The sequence below is a fragment of the Lacerta agilis genome, chromosome 17 (genome assembly GCF_009819535.1).
Source record: "Lacerta agilis isolate rLacAgi1 chromosome 17, rLacAgi1.pri, whole genome shotgun sequence".
NCBI classification, from domain to species: Eukaryota; Metazoa; Chordata; class Lepidosauria; order Squamata; family Lacertidae; genus Lacerta; species Lacerta agilis.
In genome coordinates, this window is record NC_046328.1 from 27,165,105 (window position 1) to 27,187,459 (window position 22,355).

The 22,355-nt window shown below is 50.5% G+C and overlaps 1 protein-coding gene across 1 annotated transcript; it reads right to left on the reverse strand.

The window, feature by feature from the left end:
• Positions 1-800: 800 nt before the first annotated feature.
• SF3B2 (splicing factor 3b subunit 2) lies at positions 801-21,906 on the reverse strand. The gene is made up of 21 exons (XM_033174510.1): positions 21,734-21,906; positions 19,293-19,339; positions 18,889-18,966; positions 17,657-17,905; positions 16,519-16,627; positions 14,610-14,695; positions 13,906-14,011; positions 13,001-13,089; positions 11,598-11,810; positions 10,834-10,968; positions 10,415-10,495; positions 9,159-9,386; positions 8,006-8,155; positions 7,493-7,582; positions 6,361-6,468; positions 4,866-4,973; positions 4,577-4,719; positions 3,942-4,043; positions 3,546-3,645; positions 1,852-2,037; positions 801-1,036 (listed from the first exon to the last, which is right to left on the reverse strand). Exons 1-21 carry the CDS (start codon positions 21,852-21,854, stop codon positions 965-967), a joined length of 2,601 nt encoding a protein of 866 aa, XP_033030401.1. The 5' UTR covers positions 21,855-21,906; the 3' UTR covers positions 801-964.
• Between the last annotated feature and the right edge of the window lie 449 nt (positions 21,907-22,355).

Below are 22,355 nucleotides of genomic sequence, written 5' to 3' on the forward strand. Positions count from 1 at the left end.
GGGCTACAGGGTTGCCTGGTTTTTTGTGGCAGTGGGGAGGCTGCCAGATTTTTCAGTCCGTTTTCTTTGTTGTTGGTTTTTATGGGGGGGGGTGCACATTTGCCTGCTCTTGGGGAGGTCTCCGAGTATCAGCAGTGAGGTGGGTATTTTGTGTCCAAGGCAGTTTTAAGATTACCAAATGAGATCCCCTGAAATCAAGCAGAAGCTCACAAGCAGCCAGGCAGAGAATTGGGTTGTGTGTACACGTACACACACACACACACACACACACACACTTACTTCAGAGCAGGAGAAGGGACTACTGTGAGCAGGAATGCACAAATCCAGTTATGGAAGCAGGTTGACACAGCATTAGAGTAAGAGAAGCAGTACAAGAGCTCACCCATACCTGTGCATTTTACCTTCCATGCTTTAACTGAGTGGAGGCGCAGGGTGAGGTTAGTGGCAACCCTGGAAAGAGACAGCTTAAAGCTGGCAGGGGAACTGAGTGCAAGGAATAAAGTGGCAGAGAGATAATGACTCAGTGTGGCTCACCTGAATGCTGAGTCCGAAACAGGAGACTGGGGGCACAGGATTATCTTTCCGGACGTATGAATTTGCAAATAAACAACTGACCTCCTGTTTCAAAGCACTGGGGGGGTGGGGGACCACAGACATGGATCATACACTATACACACACCCTGCAAATTTCATGCTTCAAGTTTACTTTCCTACCCACGGGACCTGCAAAGTTAAGACGCCCAAATTGCCATGGAGAGTAGAAATCATTTCACCCTCCTCCACCTAAGTAAACAAAGACCTCCAGAGGGCAACTCTGACTTTATTTACAAAATATTCCACATCTTTATCCAGACCGAAGACACGAGAACAACACGAGAGCCAGTGGGTGCAAAGGAGAAATGGAAGAGGGAGGGGGTTAAAAATGAACGACAAACAGGGACTGCCGAGACTTTTCGGAGCTGGGCTAGAACTTGAATTCTTTGTACTTCTTGGCTCCTGCCCTGGTGTCCTGGGGCTGTGCTTTCCGCTTCTTTTGCTGGAGGAGCAAAGAGGGCAGTCACAACATGCTGATAATGCTGGAGAATTTGATTCCACCCCAACCCCCACAAAAAAGCCCAATGCAAAAAGACACATATGCATGCCTGCACACACCCCTCCCCACCCGCTATGCAACTGCATCACCTCTCCCAAACTGCTGTGTGAGCTCCACCCCCCTTCCCTTAGGGCCCTGTACTCTCTTTTCCCCTCCTCTGCCTTTCCTCGGCTTCTTGCTACAAGTTTCTGACGGGCCTGTTGCTTTCGCTGTCCCCCTTCCATCCACAACACCTGACATGCAGACAGGCTCTCCTGGCCCCCACCTCCCTGCCAGCAACCCAGCCTTTGTCCCTTCCCTGAACCCTGTTTGAATTCCTCTCCCCAAAGCCACCCACAGCCCTCTCACTTCCCTCACAGCAGCTGCATTTTGCCTTTCTAGGACAGGGTTCCCCAAACTTCGTTTTTCTGCTGTTTCAGGAATACAACACCCATCATCCCTAGTGGTCATGGATGATGGGAACTGTAGTCCAAAAACAGGTGGAGACCCAAGTTTGGGAAACCCTGTTCTAGGACATCCCATGAGAGGGATAATGGAGAACCTGCTTGGCATGCATAAGGGCCTGGGGTCAATCCCCAGCATCTCCAGCTTAAGATCAGATAGCGGGTGCCGGAAAAGGCCCTTCTCTCCCGCAGAGCCACTTCCAGAGTACACAGTGCTGGAGAAAGGCAGACAAAGAGCCTGGCCTGTGGGAGCTCTCCGTGGCTCGGCCAACTGTCTAGGCTGGCGAGTCCCCTCCATTCCACAGGTCCCCATACCTTCTGCTTGGCAGCGTGCTCAGCCACCATGTCGCTGAAGTCCTCCTTTTCCACCTGGGCTTGCTGCTCCCGCACGTGTTCCTCATACTTCTGCGTCATGGCCATGGGGTCCAGCTCCAGCTCCTCGGGGGCCAAGGCCACCTCCACGCCCTGGATCTCTGGCCCAGGACCTTTGCGGCTCATCACCTGCAAGGAAACGCAGGGGAGGGAGGGAGGGAGGGAGGAGGCAGCCAACAGCGGATACTGGTGTAAGGTGTTTGCGGGGTGGGTGGGTCACTATCCCTCGCCTCCCAAACCGCACGCAAACACAGAGGGGTGTTGCAGGCAGCCCACCTCTCAGCTGTGGAAGCAGAGCATTGCCTACAAAAGCCTTGCTTTGGAATAAGTCCATCCGCAGAGCTGCATCCGCAAGAAGGCGGGCAAGCCAGCACGGGGGACTCCCCAACTGAGGGCATCACTCAGGAGCAACTGCCTGACTCCTGCTCACACGTGGACAAGCACTCGTTTGTCTCTCTCTGCACACACGCCACGTGGTATGTGTGCATCCATAAATCTCTCTCACTGAAGCCCCACTTTTCCACCTGAGACTCTGGTATCCAAGTAATTTCTGCTTCACAGGAGACCCGCTGAAATTAATGGACCTAAGTTGCCATCCATGTCAATGGGTCTACTCTGAAAGTAAGTGTGTGTGTGTGTGTGTCTTATGTGCAGAGAACCAGGCTCCACCAATGCAAAGTTGTCCCTACGAACAATTATTGAGGAGGTGGTCTGATCTCCCACTTCCTTTGAGTTAACTCTCTTTTAAAGCAACAGGGAACAGGAATTAAACCATCTGAAGCAAGGGTTCTTTAAGCTTAAAGTGATACGTGTCTGTAAGGACCTACAGGGCAGCAATTTTAATTTATTATTATTTTTGTTCCCTTGCCCCTGCCTAGTGACAGAGTGGTCGAACTTCGCTCCAGGACAGTTGTTAACTTTCCTTCTCTCCATCCCCAGTCTAGTATATCTGAAGCAGAAACCAGGTGACCGCACCTCCAAACCTGCTCTGCTCAGCTATGCCTAAAACTGAATTTGCTTGCTTTAAGAACAGACACTCTGCACACCTTGTTTCAGAAATGGGCTTCAGGGCAGCGTACGCACAAAATGAAAACCCACAAGGCAGCATTTGAAAGCATAAATCAGTGGAACAAAAATAAAAAATTAAGGGGGGGGAATGCAGCAGCCCAAGATGCCTGGGTAAATTTTTAAAAAGTTTTTAACCTGGTGCCACGAAGTCTACAGTGCTGGCTCCAGGTGTCCCTCAACTAAGAGATCATTGCAGGGTTGAGGGGCCACCACAGAGTAGGCACTCTCTTTTTAACATTCAGAGCGTTCCTCTCTTACAGGGAGAATGCACAGAAGGGTCTTGATGATCAGCCTCTGGTGTTTGAGGTAGTGTGCCTCCAGATACTGGGAATCACAAAGGAAGGAGACTGTTGCTGCATTCAGGTCCTGTTTTTAGGCTTGCAGGAGGCATCTTGCTGTCTACTGCAAGAACAGGACGGAGGACAAGATGAGTCTTTGGCCAGATCCTGCTGCCAGGCCCTTCCTACATTCTTAAAACACATGAGGTTGATATGGGAGGTGCTCCTTCAGCTATTTGGGCCCCAAACATCCTTCAGCAGAAGGCAGAACTAAAGCCAGCCTCTTCTTACCGTTGCCATGTCATAGATGTGAGTGGAGCCCATCATGGCCCCGCCGACTGTCGCAGTCCTCTTCTCTGGCAGAACGGTGAAGAGCTGGGGTGTCTCGCTGCTATTGAGGATAACATGAGGGAGAGAAGAAACGCTCAGCATCAGGGAAAGGGCAGAGAGAGGGTGGTTGGGTGCAGATTAGCCAGGAAGAATCTTGCCACACGTGGTGGAGACAGAGCTCTGGGTCAGTGCTAACAGGCTCTTGCACAAGGGAGGGGAACCTTTGGCCTGCGGGCCAATCGTGGTCTTCCAGGCTCCCCTGTTTGACCCATGACTTGAGCAAGCCACGCCCACCTGCTCCCAAAACATGCAGCAACCCCTGGGAGACGGCCGAGGAGAGAAGAAGCCAACACTTACCCATCCATGGCCTCCTCGATCTTCTTCTTACGCAGTTCAATGAGTTCAGGCGTCTCCATGCCAGCCGGGACCGAGGAGAAGCCCCCAGGCGTGATCAGACCACTGGAGAAAGATCAGAAAGGGTGGTCAAAGGCCAAGCCAAATTCGACCAGCTGCCCCCCTCCCATGAATGAACAAGCGATGGTCTCAAAACAACTCTAGTTCCAGAGATCCACTCTGTCTCTGCAGGGGTGTCTGCGTGTCCTGGGCAAGACGGGCCCAGCTCCTCCTCTACTAATACCCATTTGCTTGCCCTTGGCCTCTGCCCGAGTCAGCCTTCCATAAATAACCCTGGTGGCCTCCATAAGCTTTGGACTACAGCTCCCAACAGCCCCAACCAGCATGGCTCAGAGAAAAATGCAAGCTCAGTGGGGGAATGTTGCGCCACTTCCTCATCACCAGCGACAGGACCAGGGGGCGCTGGGCTGGGTAGGGGAGCAGTGGACCCTCTGTGCAGGGACGTGGGTGCCAGGCAGGTGCCCAGCAACTGCAGACACTGATACTTGCTCAGCCAAGGCATGGCAAGAGAGAGCGTCAGGTACTTAAAATCAAGAGAAATGTAGAGCCGGAAGGGACCCAGAATCACAGCTACTTGCCTGTCTGCTGGAGTGATGAAACCCGTCTCGTCCGGTTTCTCTTCATCACTCTCCTCATCTTCCTCCTCCTCAGAGGATTCCTCATCGGAGGGCTCCAGTTCTCCCCACGGTGTCCGGTCGATCTCTTCCTCCTCTGTCTTGGTCTAATGGCGGGGAAGAGAAAACGTGATCCTGGCACCTCCCAGGCCAGCAGATCCAAACGCAGCACAGAGCAAGGGCTCTGGAAAAGCGGTCAAACCCCACAGGCGGCAACCCTGGCCGCCAAGCAAGTGAGGCTCCAGGTGCCTACCTGGAATTCAGCCGCGTTGGTCCCAAAGACATCTCCGTAGAGGGGCTTCCCAGTCTCATCTACTGGGGGCTTACCCCAGCCCCCAGCGTGGTATCCGAATGAGCATCCCTGGAGAAAAAGAGGGTGGAGGGGAGTCAGTCATTCAGCAGTGGACAGGAGGAGCTGGGAAGTGTTCTCTGGGCTCCCCCCCCTCAAATCCCAAAGCTCCCGAGAGTGCGGTGTTACTTTGTGATGTGAGGGACTTCCAAGCTCCAGCTTGGATAGCTCAGTTGGTTAGAGCGTGGTGCTGATAACGCCAAGGTTGCAGGTTTGATCCCCGTAAGGGACAGCTGCATATTGCTGCATTGGAGGGGGTTGGACTAGGCCAGGGTTTCTAGGAGGGGGTTGGACCAGGCCAGGGTTTCTAGCTGCTTTGGGACTACAACTCCCATCATCCTTCGCTAACAGGACCAATGGTCAGGGATGGTGGGAACTGTAGTCCAAAAACAGCTAGAAACCCAAGTTTGGGAAACCCCAGACTATGTGATCCTCAAGACCCCTTCCAACTATGATTCTATGATCCCTCTTCAATACTTGCATACCCATTTAGTGCCAGATGTGATCCACAAGTACTGAAATCAGTGCAAGCGGGGAAATGCAGCACCTTGAGACTCTCAGCTTAGGAGCCCAACTTTCCAGCCCTCAAGGCTTTAGAGAGGGACCCAGAAGTGTGTGGGCTACAGCTAAGGGGCATCGGTAGGGCTTTCAGCAAGGCAAAGCTTCAGTCGCCTTTCCTAGCAGACTCCATGGGGTGGGGAAGCAAGCAAATCACTGGAGATCTGCGCAGGCCAGACTCCAGCCCTTGCTTGGGAAGCTGCCACGCACCAAATCAGAGCTTTGGTCCGTCTCGCTCAGTACTGTCTACAGCAGGCATAGGCTAACCCGGCCCTCTAGATGTTTTGGGACTACAACTCCCATCATCCCTAGCAAACAGGACCAGTGGTCAGGGATGATGGGAGTTGTAGTCCCAAAACATCTGGAGGGCCGAGTTAGCCTATGCCTGGTCTACAGTGACATACCAGCAGCTCTCTGTGATTTCAAAGGGGATTTCTCCCAGCCCTGCCTGGAGATGCCAATAGGGATTGAGCTTGGGACTTCCAGCACGCATGAGACACAGCTCCCCCTGCTACAGGTCCTGCACACCAATCCTTGATGGGTAGTCCCCACTGGGACTGGTGGGGTGGAGGACGGAGGAGCCAACTGGTTCCAGTTTCACCCCCCATTCTCCTCTTGCCCGCTGAGTTCTACAAAGGCAACACCGAGACTGAGCTGCCACCCCTTGGAATGGTTATAAGAAGGCAGGGAGGCAGGGGCTGGTTGAGGGCAGACGGAGGTTGGTGGGGCAGTGCCCCATTTAGAGCCACTAATAATAACAATACAGGTCGCCAACTGGCCATCTGTTTTCTAGAAAGTGAGAAAAAGCCAAGGCGGCAACAAAGGGAATGATTCTGCTCACCTCTGGGATCGGGGAATTCAAGCCCGGAATCTTCAGGTTGGGATAGGAGGGGGGCGGACCGTAGCGCTGCATGGCAATCAGCCAGGGAGGAGGGACTTTGTGCGCGTTCTTGTTGGGGGCAGGCCAGAAAAAAGACAGTCATCAGTCACAGAAGCCTCCCCACTTGCGTTACCCCAACCCCCCAGCTCCCCTTCCCCGCTATCTCATGCCGTACGTGCCGCACTCTGCTTTCCATTCTCACAGCCCTCCCTCTCCTCCAGTGGGGTTGCATTCAATGCTAGTCCTACTCAGAGAAGACCCCGGCTTCATCAATTTAAATCGGCCTATTCTGGGAAGGAAACAACCCACAATATCCTACCCAAACACACTGCCCCAAATTTTTTTACCTGCCAACAAAACCAAACCAGGAGGTAAGCTCCTGTGGGGGTGGGGTGTCTGAAATTAAATACAGTAGTTAGGAAGTAAATTACACACTCAGTTCTAACTGTTAGTTCTACTCAGAGGAGACCCACTGAAATTAATGTGCATGATTAACTCACTGGGTCTATTAATGCTAGTAGGTCTGGTATTACCCCAGCCACTCTGGGCAGCTTACAGAATATATAAAATATATAAAACGTAACAAAGCGTCAAACATTCAAAACTTCCCTATACAGGGCTGCCTTCAGATGCCTTCTGAAAGTTGTATAGTTCTTTATCTACTTGACATCTGAAGGGAGGGCGTTCCACAGGGCGGGTGCCACTACCGAGAAGGACCTCTCCCTGGTTCCCTGTAACTTCCCTTCTCGCAGTGAGGGAACTAACAAAAGACCCTCGGAGCTGAACCTCAGTGTCTGGGCTAAGTGATGGGGGTGGAGATGCTCCTTCAGGTATACTGGCCCGAGGCCGTTTAGGCTTTTAAAGTTAGGTGCAACCAGCTCAATTTACACTTCCTGAAAATCGCTTCACTCCTGAATTTAAAACACATTTGCTAAAATGGGGATCTGGAGGATGTAGATTGCCTCGGAAACCTGGTGAGCCGGCAGCCCGCATTCTGCCTGCCTTGCCTCCAATTCCGCCTTCCATGAGAGCCCATCCTCCCGTCAGCCCTGGTGGCTGGGAGGGCCGCTGGGCTTAGCCTTCTGCCACTCACCGGCCCGACGGGCATCCCCAGCGCAATGCGCAACTCGTCCGACAGGTCCCCAGGCTTCTTCTCCTTCAGTCGCGTCTCAAACTCCTTACCCTGGCAGGGAAGGAGAGATGAAATCAGAAAGGGGGGCTCTTCCACAATGGCTTCCTTCCCTCCCTCCCTCCTACCCAACCAACCCTTTCCGGAGGGAAGGCTTGTCCGGACAACATGGCGCCCCAGGGGGGACTGGTGTTTGTCGGGGCTGGAGGGGTGGAAAACAGGGAGGCCGGGAGGGGGTGGTGTCAGAGCCAGTGACAGGCAGAGCCAACCAACTCGTGCCTTGTCCTTATCCTCCATCCCTGCAGAGTTCTACCAGGGCAGCGCTGCAATGCAGGAGCAGGGCAAGGCTGACAGCTGGTACCACCCCCTGAGCTGGCTCCAACTAAGGAGGCAGGCAGATGGGGGCTGGCAGAGGTTGGAGGGGCAGTGTCCCATTCGCCCTCATGGGCCAGCCTCCACCGAGGGCTCCTCTGCTACCTCGTAATACAGGTCGCCGTGGATGGTAAGCTTGGGCTTGGTCTGCCACTTGAAGAAGGCGTCGTGCAGCTTCTGGTAATCGATATCGATTTTGCCCATCTTGGGACGAACTTTCTCCCTCATCTTGGACTTCATGGTCTTCTGCTCCTCCTAGGAGGGGGTGGAACAGGAAAGAAGGCGGTTACAAAACGGAGGCCTACACGTACCCTGTCTTTGCCAGGATGCATGAAATTTGGCCAAGGGTCACAGGTCGCCCAAAGGCTACAGGGTAATGCCAGGTTTAACCATCTCCCTGAAACTGCTGGGAAATCTGGTTAGCACCAAGTTCAAAGTGTGCAGGCCACAATTCCAGGGAGGTCAAGACTTCAGCTTCCTGAGGATCTCACGGTGGTAGCCAATGTCTGTCGTACTGAAAGCAGACTTACTGAATGCAACCAACACGACCAACGGAGGTAGATTAATCTCAGTGGCTCTGCTTTCAGTAAAATTTCATTGGATACAACCCTCAGCTGCCGCCCGATGGCAGGAGCATCTAAAAGGGGCAGACAAGGATCCAGTTCACTGGCCAGATCTGGTTCTCCACTGCTGGGAGTACAGTGGTACCTTGGTTTACGAACTTAATCCGTTCCAGAAGTCCGTTCTTAAAACAAGGCGTGCTGTTTTCACATAGCAGCGGGGGACTCAATTTACAAATGGAACATACTCAACAAGAAGCAAAACATTATTCCAAGGCAAAGTTCACAAACCAAAACACCTACTTCCAGGTTTGCAGCATTCTGAATCCAAGCTGTTCATAAACTAAGCTGTTCTTAAACCAAGGTACCACTGTACTGGGGTCATTTTGCTGCCCGATGTCAAAGAAAGGCCCCTGCTCAGCTCTTTGTGCAAAAGCAGACCAGGTGGGCAACAGGACGGCTTCCTCTCTGCCCCCGATGGCAGCTGGCTAGGTGAGGAGAGCAGCTCAAGTGTGGCCCGGAGAGCTCTGTTCTGCAACTCCTTGCCTGAGGCAGCTACCCCCTCTGCCTAACAGTTGGGCAGATGGTGCAGAAGCAAAGGGCAGCCTAAGCAACTCGCCCCACCGCAAGCACTTGACATTCCTGTGAATTTCAGGGCCCTGCCTGTGTTTTTGGAGGGGAGGGGGACACAGACTGACCTTTTCCTGCAGAGCCTCTCTCATCTCCTGGATGCCTGTCCGCTTGATGAACTCGGGGAGCTCAAAGGGTGGCTTCTCGATGCCCCTCTTGCCTTGCAGATATTTGCGCTTGAAGCACCAGTGCCGGGGGACAGGGACAGAGTTGCGCGTGGCCTTCAGGTGGACGAGCAGCTTGGGGTCCTGGGCTGTCACGTCGTGCATCTCCACCACGTCAGGACGGGCCACGAGCTGCGGGGAGGACAGGGCAGAAATGGGGCCAACTCTTCCTGCTTTTTGGGTCAGAGCGAACCAGTCCCATCTCGCTGTGGAAGTTGCTCTTCTCACTCCCAACCGCCGGGCTTTTTAGAAATCAGCTTCCCATGCCACCCTGCTTGTCTAATTTGACATGTAAGGCCTCGTCAACCCGAGTTCAGTGCCAGGGCTCAAAAGAACACCTCTGAACACACAGAGCTTTGCCACAGACACAGGACCACCCACCAACTCCACAAAAGCACATGGCATTAATCCCACAACAGAGGCAAGGCTGCACCTTGAGCCACAGCAGCCTCCCTAGATCACAGAGATACACTGAAAAAGTAGCAGTGTATCTGAAGAAGTGTGCATGCACACGAAAGCTCATACCTAGAACAAACTTAGTTGGTCTCTAAGGTGCTACTGGAAGGTTTTTTTATTTTGTTTTGACTATGGCAGACTAACACGGCTACCTAGCTGTCACGTTAATCACTAAGCCTGCCACTAACCATATATTTACCATCAACTTTGAATTCTAATCATGTCGTGTATGTATGAAATGTAGCTTTTAAAGTAAAAGGAATATAAAAAAAAACCTCAGGTCCGCTACATGAGTGCGTTCTTTAAATGTGGGTTGTAAAACTGGTTCTTACATTAGAATTTACAGTTTGTGGAGAATATTCTCCGGAGAATTTTCTAGCAGAGAATTTTCTCGAGAATATACTCTGGAGATAATGTTCTCACCTTACATCACTAGTTAGGAGACCATTCACGTGTTAACACATCATAGCTCCTGGAAGAGTAACATCTCTGTTTTGGGCCAGCTCTCAAATGCATCAGCAATAGGCAGAAATTGGGGGGGCGGGCAGGAGGAAGGTGGAAGAAACAATGAGGGGACAGCCTCCTGGGATGGAAAGGCAGACTTCCAATTCCTTTTAAAGAGGGAATCAACTGTACCAGTGTCCCTCTCCCTGTTACCCTCCACAACAGACATGCACTTGCACACCACACACCAACAATCGTACCTGTTTGAGCTCAGCCACCGTAAAGCGATTCATCCGCCGAAGCTTCTTCTTGGACAGTTTGGGAGCCTCTGGCTTCTTCTCCTGCACACAGTAGGGAGGGGCAGGCCGTCATTTCCTCTTATTGCTAACCTGCACTTTATTTCAAGTACTGTGACTTCCACAGCACTCCCCCCCCACCGCCCGCCTTGCAGACTCCCAAAAGCTCAAAAGGAAGGAGGAGTTGCGTGAAAGGAGGATTCCACCCCAGGAACCTGACAGTCGGGAGGCAGACTGCCTCTGAACTTGGGAGGTTTCACTCTTCAGGCGTTAGGAGAGACCTGTCCGTTTGCATCACAGGGTCTGGCAAGCAGTTCTTAGGAACCGAGGGTCCCGAGGAGGTGGAGTGAGAGCATTTCTGCCCACCCCTGAGATGCACCCACCTGCTCATCATCTGAGCTGTCGTCACTGTCTTTCCTCTCCTCCTCAAAACCCTTCTTCTTGGGGAGAGCTGAACTGGCCACCTTGTCTGCTTTCTCTGGTTCCTTCTCCTTGTCCTTTTTAACATCATCGGTCAGCTGTGGCAAGGGACAAGCAAAGGGTGAAGCAGGGACTCCCCGTTCCTCCTTCCTCCTTCTTAGAATGAAGCACAAACACAGGGAAGCAGTGGGGTCTCTCTCTTTTATAATGTAAACTAGGTCCAACACCTTCCATAGAAAGGTAAGGAGAACTTGCCATGTTGATCAATCCCTTTAGAGGCGCAATGATGCTCACTCCAGACTCCCATCAGTCCCACCATTAATGGTTAGGGATGGTGGGATTTTAATATATTTAATACGTTTTCAGCAAAAGTTCACATGCACTTGTTTGACAGGCATTTCTAACGATCTGAGGTTCTTCCCCATAAAAAAGTGATTTCTATTTGTTATATTCATATCCCATATACAGTGGTACCTCCAGTTGTGGACGGGATCCGTTCCAGAGGTCTGGCCGGATCCCGAGGTTTTTGCAACCGGAGAACGCATCTGCACACACACACACACACGCAGCGGTAGAGCGCTTCTGTGCATGCGGCAAAACCCAAAAAAATGCTTCTGGGATTGCCGCTTACGCATTCCGAATTTTTCGTAACCGGAAGGATACACAAGTGGAGGTACCACTGGAAATGCAGGGAACGAGATCAGGAAATCCCAGGCCCTCCTCATACCTTGAATGCCTCAAAGATCCTCTTGAAGAAAATGAAGTTGGGGTCATAGATCTCTGGCTCCTCTGTGACATACTCAATTTCCACTGGGCCATCGCCCCCAGACTCCTCCCCACGCCCCTTGGCATCCTGGGAAGGTGGGCTCTCTTTTGGGGATGTGCTCTGCTGCTGCTGCTGTTTCTTCTTCTTCTTCCGGTTTCTCCTCTTGCGGTTTTTCTGTCAAGCGGACCAAATGCGCTCACTTAGATTTAACAAGATTTACATACTACTAAGCTGCTTAAAATAAGATGCTGGTAAGAAAACACAAATAAAATAATTGGACTTAAAACAACCCAAATATACATAATAAAATTGTACGTCTGGGTAGGCTTGTCTAAACAAAAATGATTTTAGCAGGCGTCAATAATGGTACAACACTAGTATCAATAAGCAGGGAGTTCCAGAGAGTAAGTGGTGCCACGCTATACAGGCATACTGCAGCAACTTTAATGTTTTGTTTTTTAACTTTCAGGATCAATTGGCCTCCTGAGGCCATTTAGAAGAAGTCAAACAAAAGTAAGGTCACAAATTATTAATAGCTACTCAAGAAAGCATTAAATCAGCAGCAGATAAATCAGGGATCAACACACAGCACCATAATGAAATAAAAAAGGTCTGAGAGGCTCTCCTAAAGGCCAACAAGGAGGGTGTCAAATGCATTTCCCCTGGGGAGGACATCCCAAAGATGCGGGGCCAACACAGGACACATTTCCTTTGATAGGGCAACATTACTGCCTTAAAGGCAGCCCAGTTCTTAGGAACCGGCTCTTTCTACCACCTTGGGGGGGGGGGGAACATCCTCAGCTCATGCTCTAAAGTCTCACTTGACTGAGCCCCTTTACCCACCCCCTTTTAATACAGCTGCCTGAACACACCGCCCATCAGTAAGCTTCTGCTCGCCTTAATAGGCCAGGACAGGACAGCTTTGCAGAGGAGCCGATAGCTTACAGACAACCGAGGCTGCCACTGGCGGCAGTTCAGGGGTGGCCAACTTGCCCAGACCACTGGTCGTGTTAGCCAGAGCTAGCGGGAGTAGTTCAGAGGTGGCGAATCTGTGGCTCTCTACATTAGTGGTTCTTTAGCCTTTTGGGGGGTCACTGACTCCTTTGGGAATCTGATGAAAGCTACGAATCTCTCCCCCCCCCCAAATGCACATAAACACAAACACACAAAAGCTTGCATATGACATATTACATTTTGAGGGGCGGATTGTGCATGTGTGTGCCCCATTCACAGGCCCCCAGAGTTTTAAGACCCCTGCTCTAGAGGCTGTTGGACTACACTTGTTGTCCTCAACCACTGGAGCCCCAGTGTCATCTGGAAGGCCAACAGTTCCCCCACCCCTTCTGTACTTCCTGCCTCCTCACCTCTTTCTTAGACAGAGCCAAAGCATCCTCTTCAGCATCTGAAGCGGAGATACCAGCCAACACCCTCAGGTCAGTCTCCATGTCATCATCTATGGGAAAAGCACAAGTGTGAGGGAATGAGTAGCAGAGAAGATACAGGAAGCCTGGCCTAACCATCTCTGCAGAAAGCTTGCATGCTGGCAATTCCACCCCTCAGTCGGTCACGATCTGCCACAATCTGCTCTTCTGCTGCCTTTACTGCCACTCCGCAAAGTGCAGAAGGAAGGCACAGAACCCAGCTTGAGAGGGCCCAGAGCGTGCGAGTCACAAGTTCAGTGGCCAGCTCCTCCAGAGCGCTTGGCCTCCTCCAGGTGATGCGACATCACGCATGCATGACGTGCACCGGGACACCTCAATCTTGGGGCAACCTGACACCTCTGGTTAGAACTAAAATTTCAACTCCCATATTGGTCATGTGACCGCACGGAACACACACAAATTCACCTAGAGCAGGGCTAGAGAACCTCAGACCCAGGGGTTAAATGTGGCCCTCCAGGCCTCTCTGCCGGGCCCTTGGGGCTCTCCACGAGCCACACCCACAACTGGCCTTGCTCCACACCCTCCTTGAATGTTTCTGCCTGGCTGAAATGTGTCCTTACTCTGATAATGCTTCACGCTTGCCTAAATGGAGGATCATAGAGGGGGATTTGTGAGTGCTTGCAGAAACCGGTCTACTGCAGGAAGCTAAAATTCACATTAGTTGTTCCGCCCCTTTTTGCCTCTGGCCCTGCCCACCACTGGCATGTGGACCCCCCCCCCCCCAGGTTACCCTGGAGAGAATGCAACCCTTGGGCTGAAAAAGGTTCCACAGCCCTGACTGTGTGTCTCAATTTCGACTTTAACCTTTGCCTCAGGCAACCCAGTACCTGTGGCGCTCGGCACAGCAGTGAGCTCCTCCTGGCGAATCTCCTTCAGCTGGAGGATCTTCTCCAGGGCTTGAGGGATTTTGGGACCCACGCCGGACTCATCAACCTGGAAGACGAGACAAAGTTTCTTAAGACAAAAGTGGCCTCATTCTGCTTCCAAACGCAGATCTTTCAGCTTTTGTCTAACCCTGCGTTTGTTTTAAATTCAAGCTGCGTCTCTCAAGAACACAGGCTGCACCAGAGAGCACACTCCCAGCACCGCCCGTGTCTGACTGCTTGAACCTCCTTCCCATCTGAAGCCAACCTAGGGCAAGAATGCCGATTCCCCCACTCACAACCTCCCACAAGAGGCATTGGTGGCTCTAAAAGGGGATTAGGCAAATTCACGGAGGAGAGGGCTATCAAAGGCTACTGGTCACAATAGCTACGCTCTGCGCTCCATAGTTGGAGGCAGCAATGCTTCTGAATACCAGTTGCTGGAAACCACAGGAAAGGAGAGGGCTCTTGGGCTTGGATCCTGCTTGCTGGTTTCTCACGGGCATCTGGCTGGCTGCTGGGAGGACAGGATGCCGGACTCGATGGGCCACTGTCCTGATCCAACAGGCTCATCTTAACTCGCTCAATTTCTCCCATTCCCCAAAGCAGTTTCCCTGTCACCCTGCCAAGCCCACCCCCCCCCCCACATCTGCAACAACCAGTCTTACCTCGCGGCTGTCCTCTCCAGGAGGAGGTGGGGGGCCACGGGGTCTTGGGCCAGGTGGTCCAATGGGCGAGCCCACAGGAGGGTTCCCTAGGAAAAGATTGGCAAATGAACTCCCAATGGGAAAGCAAAGCAGCAACGGCCACCGTCAATGGGCCACTTCCCTACTTGTCAGAAGGAACTGCATACTTTGACATCACTTGAAAAGCTTTCACGCCCATTGCAAGACAGGGGGTGGGGGATCTGTAGCCCTGCAGGTGCTGTTGGGAGTCCAACTTCCATCAGCCCCTGTCAGCATTACCAATGCCATGGGTGTTAAGAGATGTAGTCCAACAATACCTGGAAGGCCACAGGTTCCCGGTGGGGCTTAAATCTCTGATTTAAGCAAGTTTCAAGCCCGTTTGGTTCTCAAGAGCTTTAAAGAGGGAGAGCAACACTGAGTAGTGTCTGATCAACCTCTTTAGCTCTTAACTCCACTCTGCAAGTGTCAGCTTGCATTTCTTGGTGCAGAAAGTATTGACTTGATGTGTAGAGATCTTTCCTATTCTAAGTAATTCAAGAGGCTTCTGTGTGAAAGAAACAAGCAGAAGGTTCATGATGTTTAGGTTATTCCTTCAGAGGAACAGCTGGTTTAAACTGGTTCTCTTATCTCTTTCTGTGAAGGTCATGCTGACTGTAATAGCAACAGAAGGAGCCTGGGTTTCACTTTCTCCATCTCTCTTCCTTCTGGTGTGGTTGTTCTGTATGTAGTGTTACGAGTTATTATGAGTTATTGTAAGTTTAAGTCTGCTGCAACTGGATTTCTTATGGACAGGGCCAATCCTGAATGTATTGGATTTGTGACCATTATGCTCATCTGCCTTCAAATAGCAGTAAAGCTCTGCTGGATGAAACATCACCGTATTTTTGCACCATAAGACGCACCTGACCATAAGACGCACTTAGTTTTTAGAGGAGGGAAAAAAATATTATAGCATATGCAGGCGATGCTGTGAGCAACTCCGGAGCAAGAGGAGGAGCTGCGCACAGCGTTAAGCAAGCGGAGCTCCCCTCCTCCCCGGCTGGGTTTAAAGCAAGCGGGGGGGGGGGGGAGCACAGCGTCTCCCCACCACCACCGCCAACCTCTCGCAAAAGCGGGAGTAAAAAGTAATTGCCTCTGGTCTATTTTTTGGGAATCCTGCAAGGTGTTTAAGTTTTTACTCTGCTAACTATATGTTGAAATTTACTCTGGATCAAAATTGAGTAGAATTCCATGACAATAAGTACCAAAATATGCAGATACATTTGCTCAATTTTAACACAAGCCACTAAACTCAGCTTTCCTAAGTGCAATTTTAGTTCTGCACATACAACCAAGCCAGCAGTCCCACCTTCCATAAATTTATCCAGCTCTTCACTAAAACTAGGATGGGGGTGTAAAATCCCTTGGCACAGAACCCCAGTTAACATTTTGTGCAGTTGTGGGGAGGGTTTCATTTTGATTCTCTCAAGATTCCCTGCCTGGCATTTTTAGCAAACAACTTCAACAATCTGCCATTCCTTCAGTTCAACAAGTTACTGCACAATGCAATTTGGGGCCTGCTTTTCACTGAGGAGTACAGACTCAGAGGGATAACCCTTGCCAATACACCTCTTTTTAAAGTGGGCATAAATACCTATCCTCTTAAATAAATAAATAAATAAATAAATAAATAAATAAGATTCTGGGCTCCCCTCCCATGTCATCATGTAATATGCTGTTCCTTGAAATAAGAATAAGTGGGAATGGATTCCTAGCCAAAGAGTATGCGAATGACCCAGAGTGAGTGAGGTCTGACACTCCTCCCTGAATGATTCTGGCAAGACTGCCTGAAGCAGCTTGCCCTCTTTGCATAAACGGGCCCAAGTTCCTTCTCTGACGCAAAGGGACTTACCTCTTGGGAGCCCCTGAGGTCTTGGCCCCAGGTCCGGAGCAGCCCGAGGTACAGAGGGAGCCAGCTTAGACATCTCTTGCTGGCGCTCCTGTTCCATAAGGACAGCAGCCTGAGACGGGAAGAGAAACAACACAGATTCTAACATAGGAAGCTTTTTATAACAAATCACACAATTGATTCATCATGCTCAGGCATATCTACATCGACTGATGTCTCCAGAATTTCAAACAGAATATAGTTATAAATTAGCCTCTTGCATATGTACCATAAGTATGTATACAAACTCAATGAGAGGTATGAGTTTGCTTTTGCCATGTTACCTCATTTATATTAGGTCTCATTCGAGACAAGCAAACTCTCATTTTCTCATCAACGCAAAAAAACCCTTTCACTTTTCTGATCTTTCATAATCTGTTGGAGTTGAAAACAGTATGTCATGGAGAACTGTGGAAGAATAGCCAGTGCTTTTGCTCTCATTTTGAAAATATATCTATCCATATTCTGCAAATACAGTGGTACCTCGGGTTAAGAACTTAATTCGTTCTGTAGGTCTGTTCTTAACCTGAAACTGTTCTTAACCTGAAATACCACTTTAGCTAATGGGGCCTCCCGCTGCCACCGCCACAAGATTTCTGTTCTCATCCTGAAGCAAAAGTTCTTAACCCAAGGTACTATTTCTGGGTCTGTAACCTGAAGCGTCTGTAACCCGAGGTACCACTGTAATTAAAAATATTTTGATATTATACTATACTACACTTAAACGTTTCTTTGATTGTCCTTGAATCTTCCCACTGTATATGCCACCCTCTCCTGCCACACCCTTTGAGAACCACTGATCTAAAGGGAGAGGTGAGTAGGAACATTCAGTTCACAGTATAAAACAGGGATGGGTCTCTCCAGCTGTTGTAGGAGTACAGATCCCAACATCCATGACCACTGACCACAAGGGCTGGGGCTGATGGAAGCTGGAGTCCGAAATCTGGAGGACCACAGGCTCCCCATCTCTGGTCTCACCCTTGCGCTCCCTCTCTCACTCACAGACGCACAGGCTACAAATATGTTCTGCAGCACAGCAGAGTTCATGTTGATTGGGAGCCTTTGCATTATGAGACACAAACACAGAGGAGCAAGCTGTTACCTGCTTGACCCTCTCCTCCTGCTGGATCAACATGGCTGCTTGCTGCTGAGCCAGCTTCAGCCGCTCTTCCTCAGGTAACACAGAGGGATCCACCGCCTGCATACGTAGAGGTGGGCCCATGCCAGGGGGCGGAGGAGGCGGCCCCACCCCCATAGGGAAGTTGAGGCCCATGCCAGGGGGTGGAGGAGGAGGCGGAGGCTGCATTGGCGGCATCCCCATGGGAGGGGGCGGCAGAGGCATTCCGGGATGCTGCAAGACAAGAGAGAAGAAGGCAGCTGTGGGAAACGTTGGAAGCACGCTTGGCTCACATTTTTAAGGATTCCTGCGTGACACAACCACCCATGAACAGAATGACAAGAGGAGTTAAAGATCCAGACGTATGGGATGGGCGAGACCTCGCTTGGAAGCAGATCTAAATGTCTTTGTGGCTCTCAAGCTGGACGTGAGCCAGGAAGGTGATGCAGCTGCTGAAAAAGCAAATACATTTTACGGCTACGTGAACTCAAGCATAGCATCGCAGCAGGCTCCACGCTATTCTGCATTGGTCAGGCTGCATCAAGAGCAGGTGGGGGGAACCTGCTGGCCCTCCAGATGTTCCTAAACTACAACTCTATCATCCCTGACCATTGGTGGGGCTGATGGGAGTTGTAGTTCAGCAACATCTGGCAGAAAAAGGGCTCCACATGTATAATCTAGGCTAGGGAGTCCTATAGATGTCCATAATTTTGGACTCAACGTTTTAAGAGGAGTGCAATCAGAAGAGGGTGATCTTAAGGGGGGCATCTGGGATATAATAATGTGTTTGTGGGAGGAGGATTATTGCTTTGTTTTTGTTTTATTATGCACTTTGTGTTCTCATTTTGTATTTTTATGTTGTGAATCACCCTGTAATCTTCAGATGAAGGGTAATATACAAATTTAATAATGACAGTAGTAGTAATAGTAATAATAATAATAATTTGTATAAGTGAAGTTTTAATTTTTATGTATAATTTCTGCTCATATGTTTCTGTTTGGCTACAACCAGTATTCGGTTGCCTTATTAAATTTGGGTCTTTCACAGCCCTGCTACCTGACATTTTTTAAACAAACATACTGGAGATGAACCTGAGAGTGAATCCAAGACCTTTTTCATTCAAAGCACATGGGCTGCCGCTGCGCTTATGGCCTCTCTTGAAGCCGCTCAAGTCTCATGAAAGTGGCCAAAGAGGTTTCCTGGATATATCACTCACCTGGCCTGGCATGGGGGGCAAACCTGGCTTATCTCCATCATCTCCTCGTAGAACTGGCCTGTTGAGCACTATCCCAGTCTGTAAAGGAGGAGATGGAACAGTTGTAGAGGCAACCATCAACATCATCATAACATTTATTGCCTGCCCCTCTCCACAAGGTCCCAGGGCAGGTTACAAAGGACACCCATCTGCCCTGTGAGAGAAAGAAGAGGGCATGGGAAGCAGGCATATACAACAACAGGGCCTTCTTCAGTCTGACTGCCCGCCCCATCCCCTGGCCAACTTTAAATGTTTGGGGGATGTTGGAGAGAGGGTACAAGCCAGTCCTTCAGGCAGCTTAATGCATTCTTATCCTCAAGTGTTCTGAGTGGTCACATTTGTAGCCACAAGAAATACGGTCTCACCTGAAGTGTGTAAGTCTGCAAGCGTTCTACCAGCTCCTCACGGCCACCTGGAAGGACAGAGAGACGCTGAGGTCATTCTGGGGTTACTCTATGTCACATGGGATAAGATGTCAGGATTGGAGTTTAGGGCCAACAGTACTGCACCAATTCTCCTCAAGCTCATCTCTCTCTCTCTCTCTCTCACACACACACACACACACACACCATTCCCAACATCCTGACCATATTGTACCAACAAAACAACTTCCTCATCATCTCCCATTTACCTTCAATAGGGAAAATCCCCAGACTCTCCCACATACCCTTCTTTCTGCAGCTCAAGAGCAGGGCCTTGACATTATTAATTAGAGTGTTTGTTAAGTTAACCGCTCAAGGCTAAATAATCTATGTCAATAGAGGCAGCAGCCATTTTGCATGGAAATTTCATTCCTGGCCCCTGTGCACATAAGCCCATCCCACCACCTTCTGGGACCAAAAGGACCCACACGTTGGTGGTCGCACATCAACTGGATGCTGCCTGTAATTATTATATAAAGACCAGCAAGTTCATTGCACAGGGTTGGACCAGAGGACCCTTGGGGTCCCTTCCAACTCTACAATTCTATTATTCTATAAGTTCAGCCAGCATCAACGTGATATGACAGCTGTGTTAGTAGTTTACCTAGAGACACCTAGTGAGTTTGAGAGACCAAACACATAGCTCAGTTTAGAGTATTTGCTTTGCATGTAAAAGGTTGCTGGTTCAATCCCTAAAAAAGCATCCCAGGCATCCATTTTGGTAGACAACACTGGGCTACATGGACCATAAACCATTATACAGTCGTACCTTGCAAGTTGAACGGAATTCGTTCTGGAACGTTCGGAAACCAAAGTAGCCAATTGGAAGCCACAGAAGCCCTGTCAGACGTCTGGCTTCCAAAAATAGTTTGCAAACCAGAACATTCACTTCCAGGGTTGCGGCATTCGGGAGCCAAAACGTCCGAGAACTAAGCTGTTCGAAAACCAAGGTACGACTGCACACAGAGATGAAGCCTGAATACAACCTCTCTGCTGCATTATGCCCCAAAACCTGCTACTTGGCAAATACACTGTTCTCTTCACCTGCAGCCCCTGGAAAGCTGGATTTTGGTGTGGAGGGCCCAAGTCAAAATTATTTCACATATGCCACAAATGTAAAAACTACAAGCTGAACCTCCCTCCTCTAACTACTCCACAAAGCAGGGTTAAGGAACTCAGACCCATGGGCCAAATGTGACCCCCCAGGCCTCTCTATCTGGCCCTTGGGATTCTCCCTAGGTCACTACCACCCTCCTTGCCCCTGCTCTAACCCTTCTCCGGTTATTCTGCCTGGTTAAACTATGTTATTGAATGTCTCAATTGCCTGGAGTGAAGTACATATAGTGTAGTGGTTCAAGTGTAGGACTAGGGTCTGGGAAAATAGGTTTCAAATCACCATTCATACTGCAAAGACACCCAACTTCCTGCTGTTCTCTGGCCCCAAGAATTCACTGCCAGCTTCATAACCCCTCCCAATTTCCCCAACCTCATCCACTAAAATCCCTTATTCTTCTCCCTCTCTCCAACATTCCCCCTCTCTTCCCGCTCTGATACATTTCTGCTCCCCTGTAATAACAACTCATTGATCTTGGAAGCCAAACTAACCAACTCTAAAGTCTCTAATCCCACTATGGATACATTAAAGGAATTTTCAGAACAGGTAAACATCATCACGCCAAATGAAATTTGGAAATAACAACTCAGGCCTCACCTACATTACTGAACCCATAAAAAGTGTGTCCCCCCCCCCTTTAAAAGTGCAATCCATGAATTCTTACTCAGAGTTACATACAAAAATGAACCACAGCTCCATGGCAGAGCCCATGCTTTAAATGCAAAATCTGACACTCAGCTCTATTCCCCCACTGCCACCAAAGCTCCTAAGAGCCCTTTCACATCCTCCTCCCATGACCCCCTTCCTCCTAGAAAGAGTGTAGCTCAGCACTTCTCATACAGAAGACTCCAGGTTCAAATCCCCTGTGGCATCTGCACACAGGGCTGGGAATGCCCCCTGCCTAAAATCCTGGACAGTTGCTGCCAGTCAGAGCAGGGCAATACTGTGCCAATTGCGTGAACCACCCACAGCCTTTCGGCCTAACCTGCCTCACAGGGTTGTTATGAGGATGAAATGGGGGGGGCTCCTTGAGGGGAAAGATGGGGCGTAAATAAATGTGATAAAGCTGAAATAAATATAAGGCAACTGCCCGTGGTCCCTGCCCCCACCCCACCCCCGTTCGCCCGCCCACAGCACCTTCCCCGCTCTCCTCCTGCTGCTTCCACACTACGAGGGTCCTTCCAGATCACGGGAAAGGCCTGCAGGAACCTGTTCCCCTACCGGCAGGCTGTAAGCGCCCCCTTCCCCACCACAAGCAAGGCCTGCTCACCCTGCGTGGGCGCCCCGATCTCGGCCAGTTTGGCCTGCAGCTCGTTGGGGGACCAGGCCGCGTATCCTGGCAACGGCATCTCCCCTGCCTTGGGGGGCTCCGAATGCACCTCGGACGCCATCTTGCCTTTTCACCGCCGCGCTCACGCGAAATCCGCCGAGCGCGCACAACGCAGAGTTCCCGCTGAGACCGCGCGGCCACCGTACGCGGTACTGCGGTGGCGCCTCCCGCCCAATCAGCGGCAGCTACGACAGAACGGCGTGTGCCCAATGAGGAAGCTTTGAGAGGACGCAAGCCGCGGCGAGTATAGGCAAGCGGCCAATCAGAGGACGGGGATGCCGCGTTCTATTCAGGAGCGGGAGGGTTAAGTCGCGTTGGGTTCTGGGCTATGTAGTTTAGCTGAGCTTCGATGTCTCTAGTTGCGGCCTTTTTTATGTGTGTATGTTTCTGGCCCACTCAAAGCACAGCGTTTGATAATTTGAACTTTTTGTATCCTCTGTTTGCTCACTGGTCATATTTATTAAGTATCACACAGAGATTTCTGCTTTTTGTCCAAGGGTCTCAAGGGCTGTAGTACATAACACACTGTTTTGAACGCATGACGGTATCCAAATGAAAGTGA

Bases quoted from the DNA above. Each gene is read 5' to 3' on its own strand.
- SF3B2 (XM_033174510.1), bottom strand. From the start codon at position 21,854: ATGGCGTCCGAGGTGCATTCGGAGCCCCCCAAGGCAGGGGAGATGCCG. The intron at 17,906-18,888 runs GTGAGTGATATA...CTTGTCTTGCAG, and splicing joins TGCCCCCCATGCCAGGCCAG to CATCCCGGAATGCCTCTGCC. The intron at 6,469-7,492 runs GTGAGTGGCAGA...GCCCCCAACAAG, and splicing joins TGGGGATGCCCGTCGGGCCG to AACGCGCACAAAGTCCCTCC.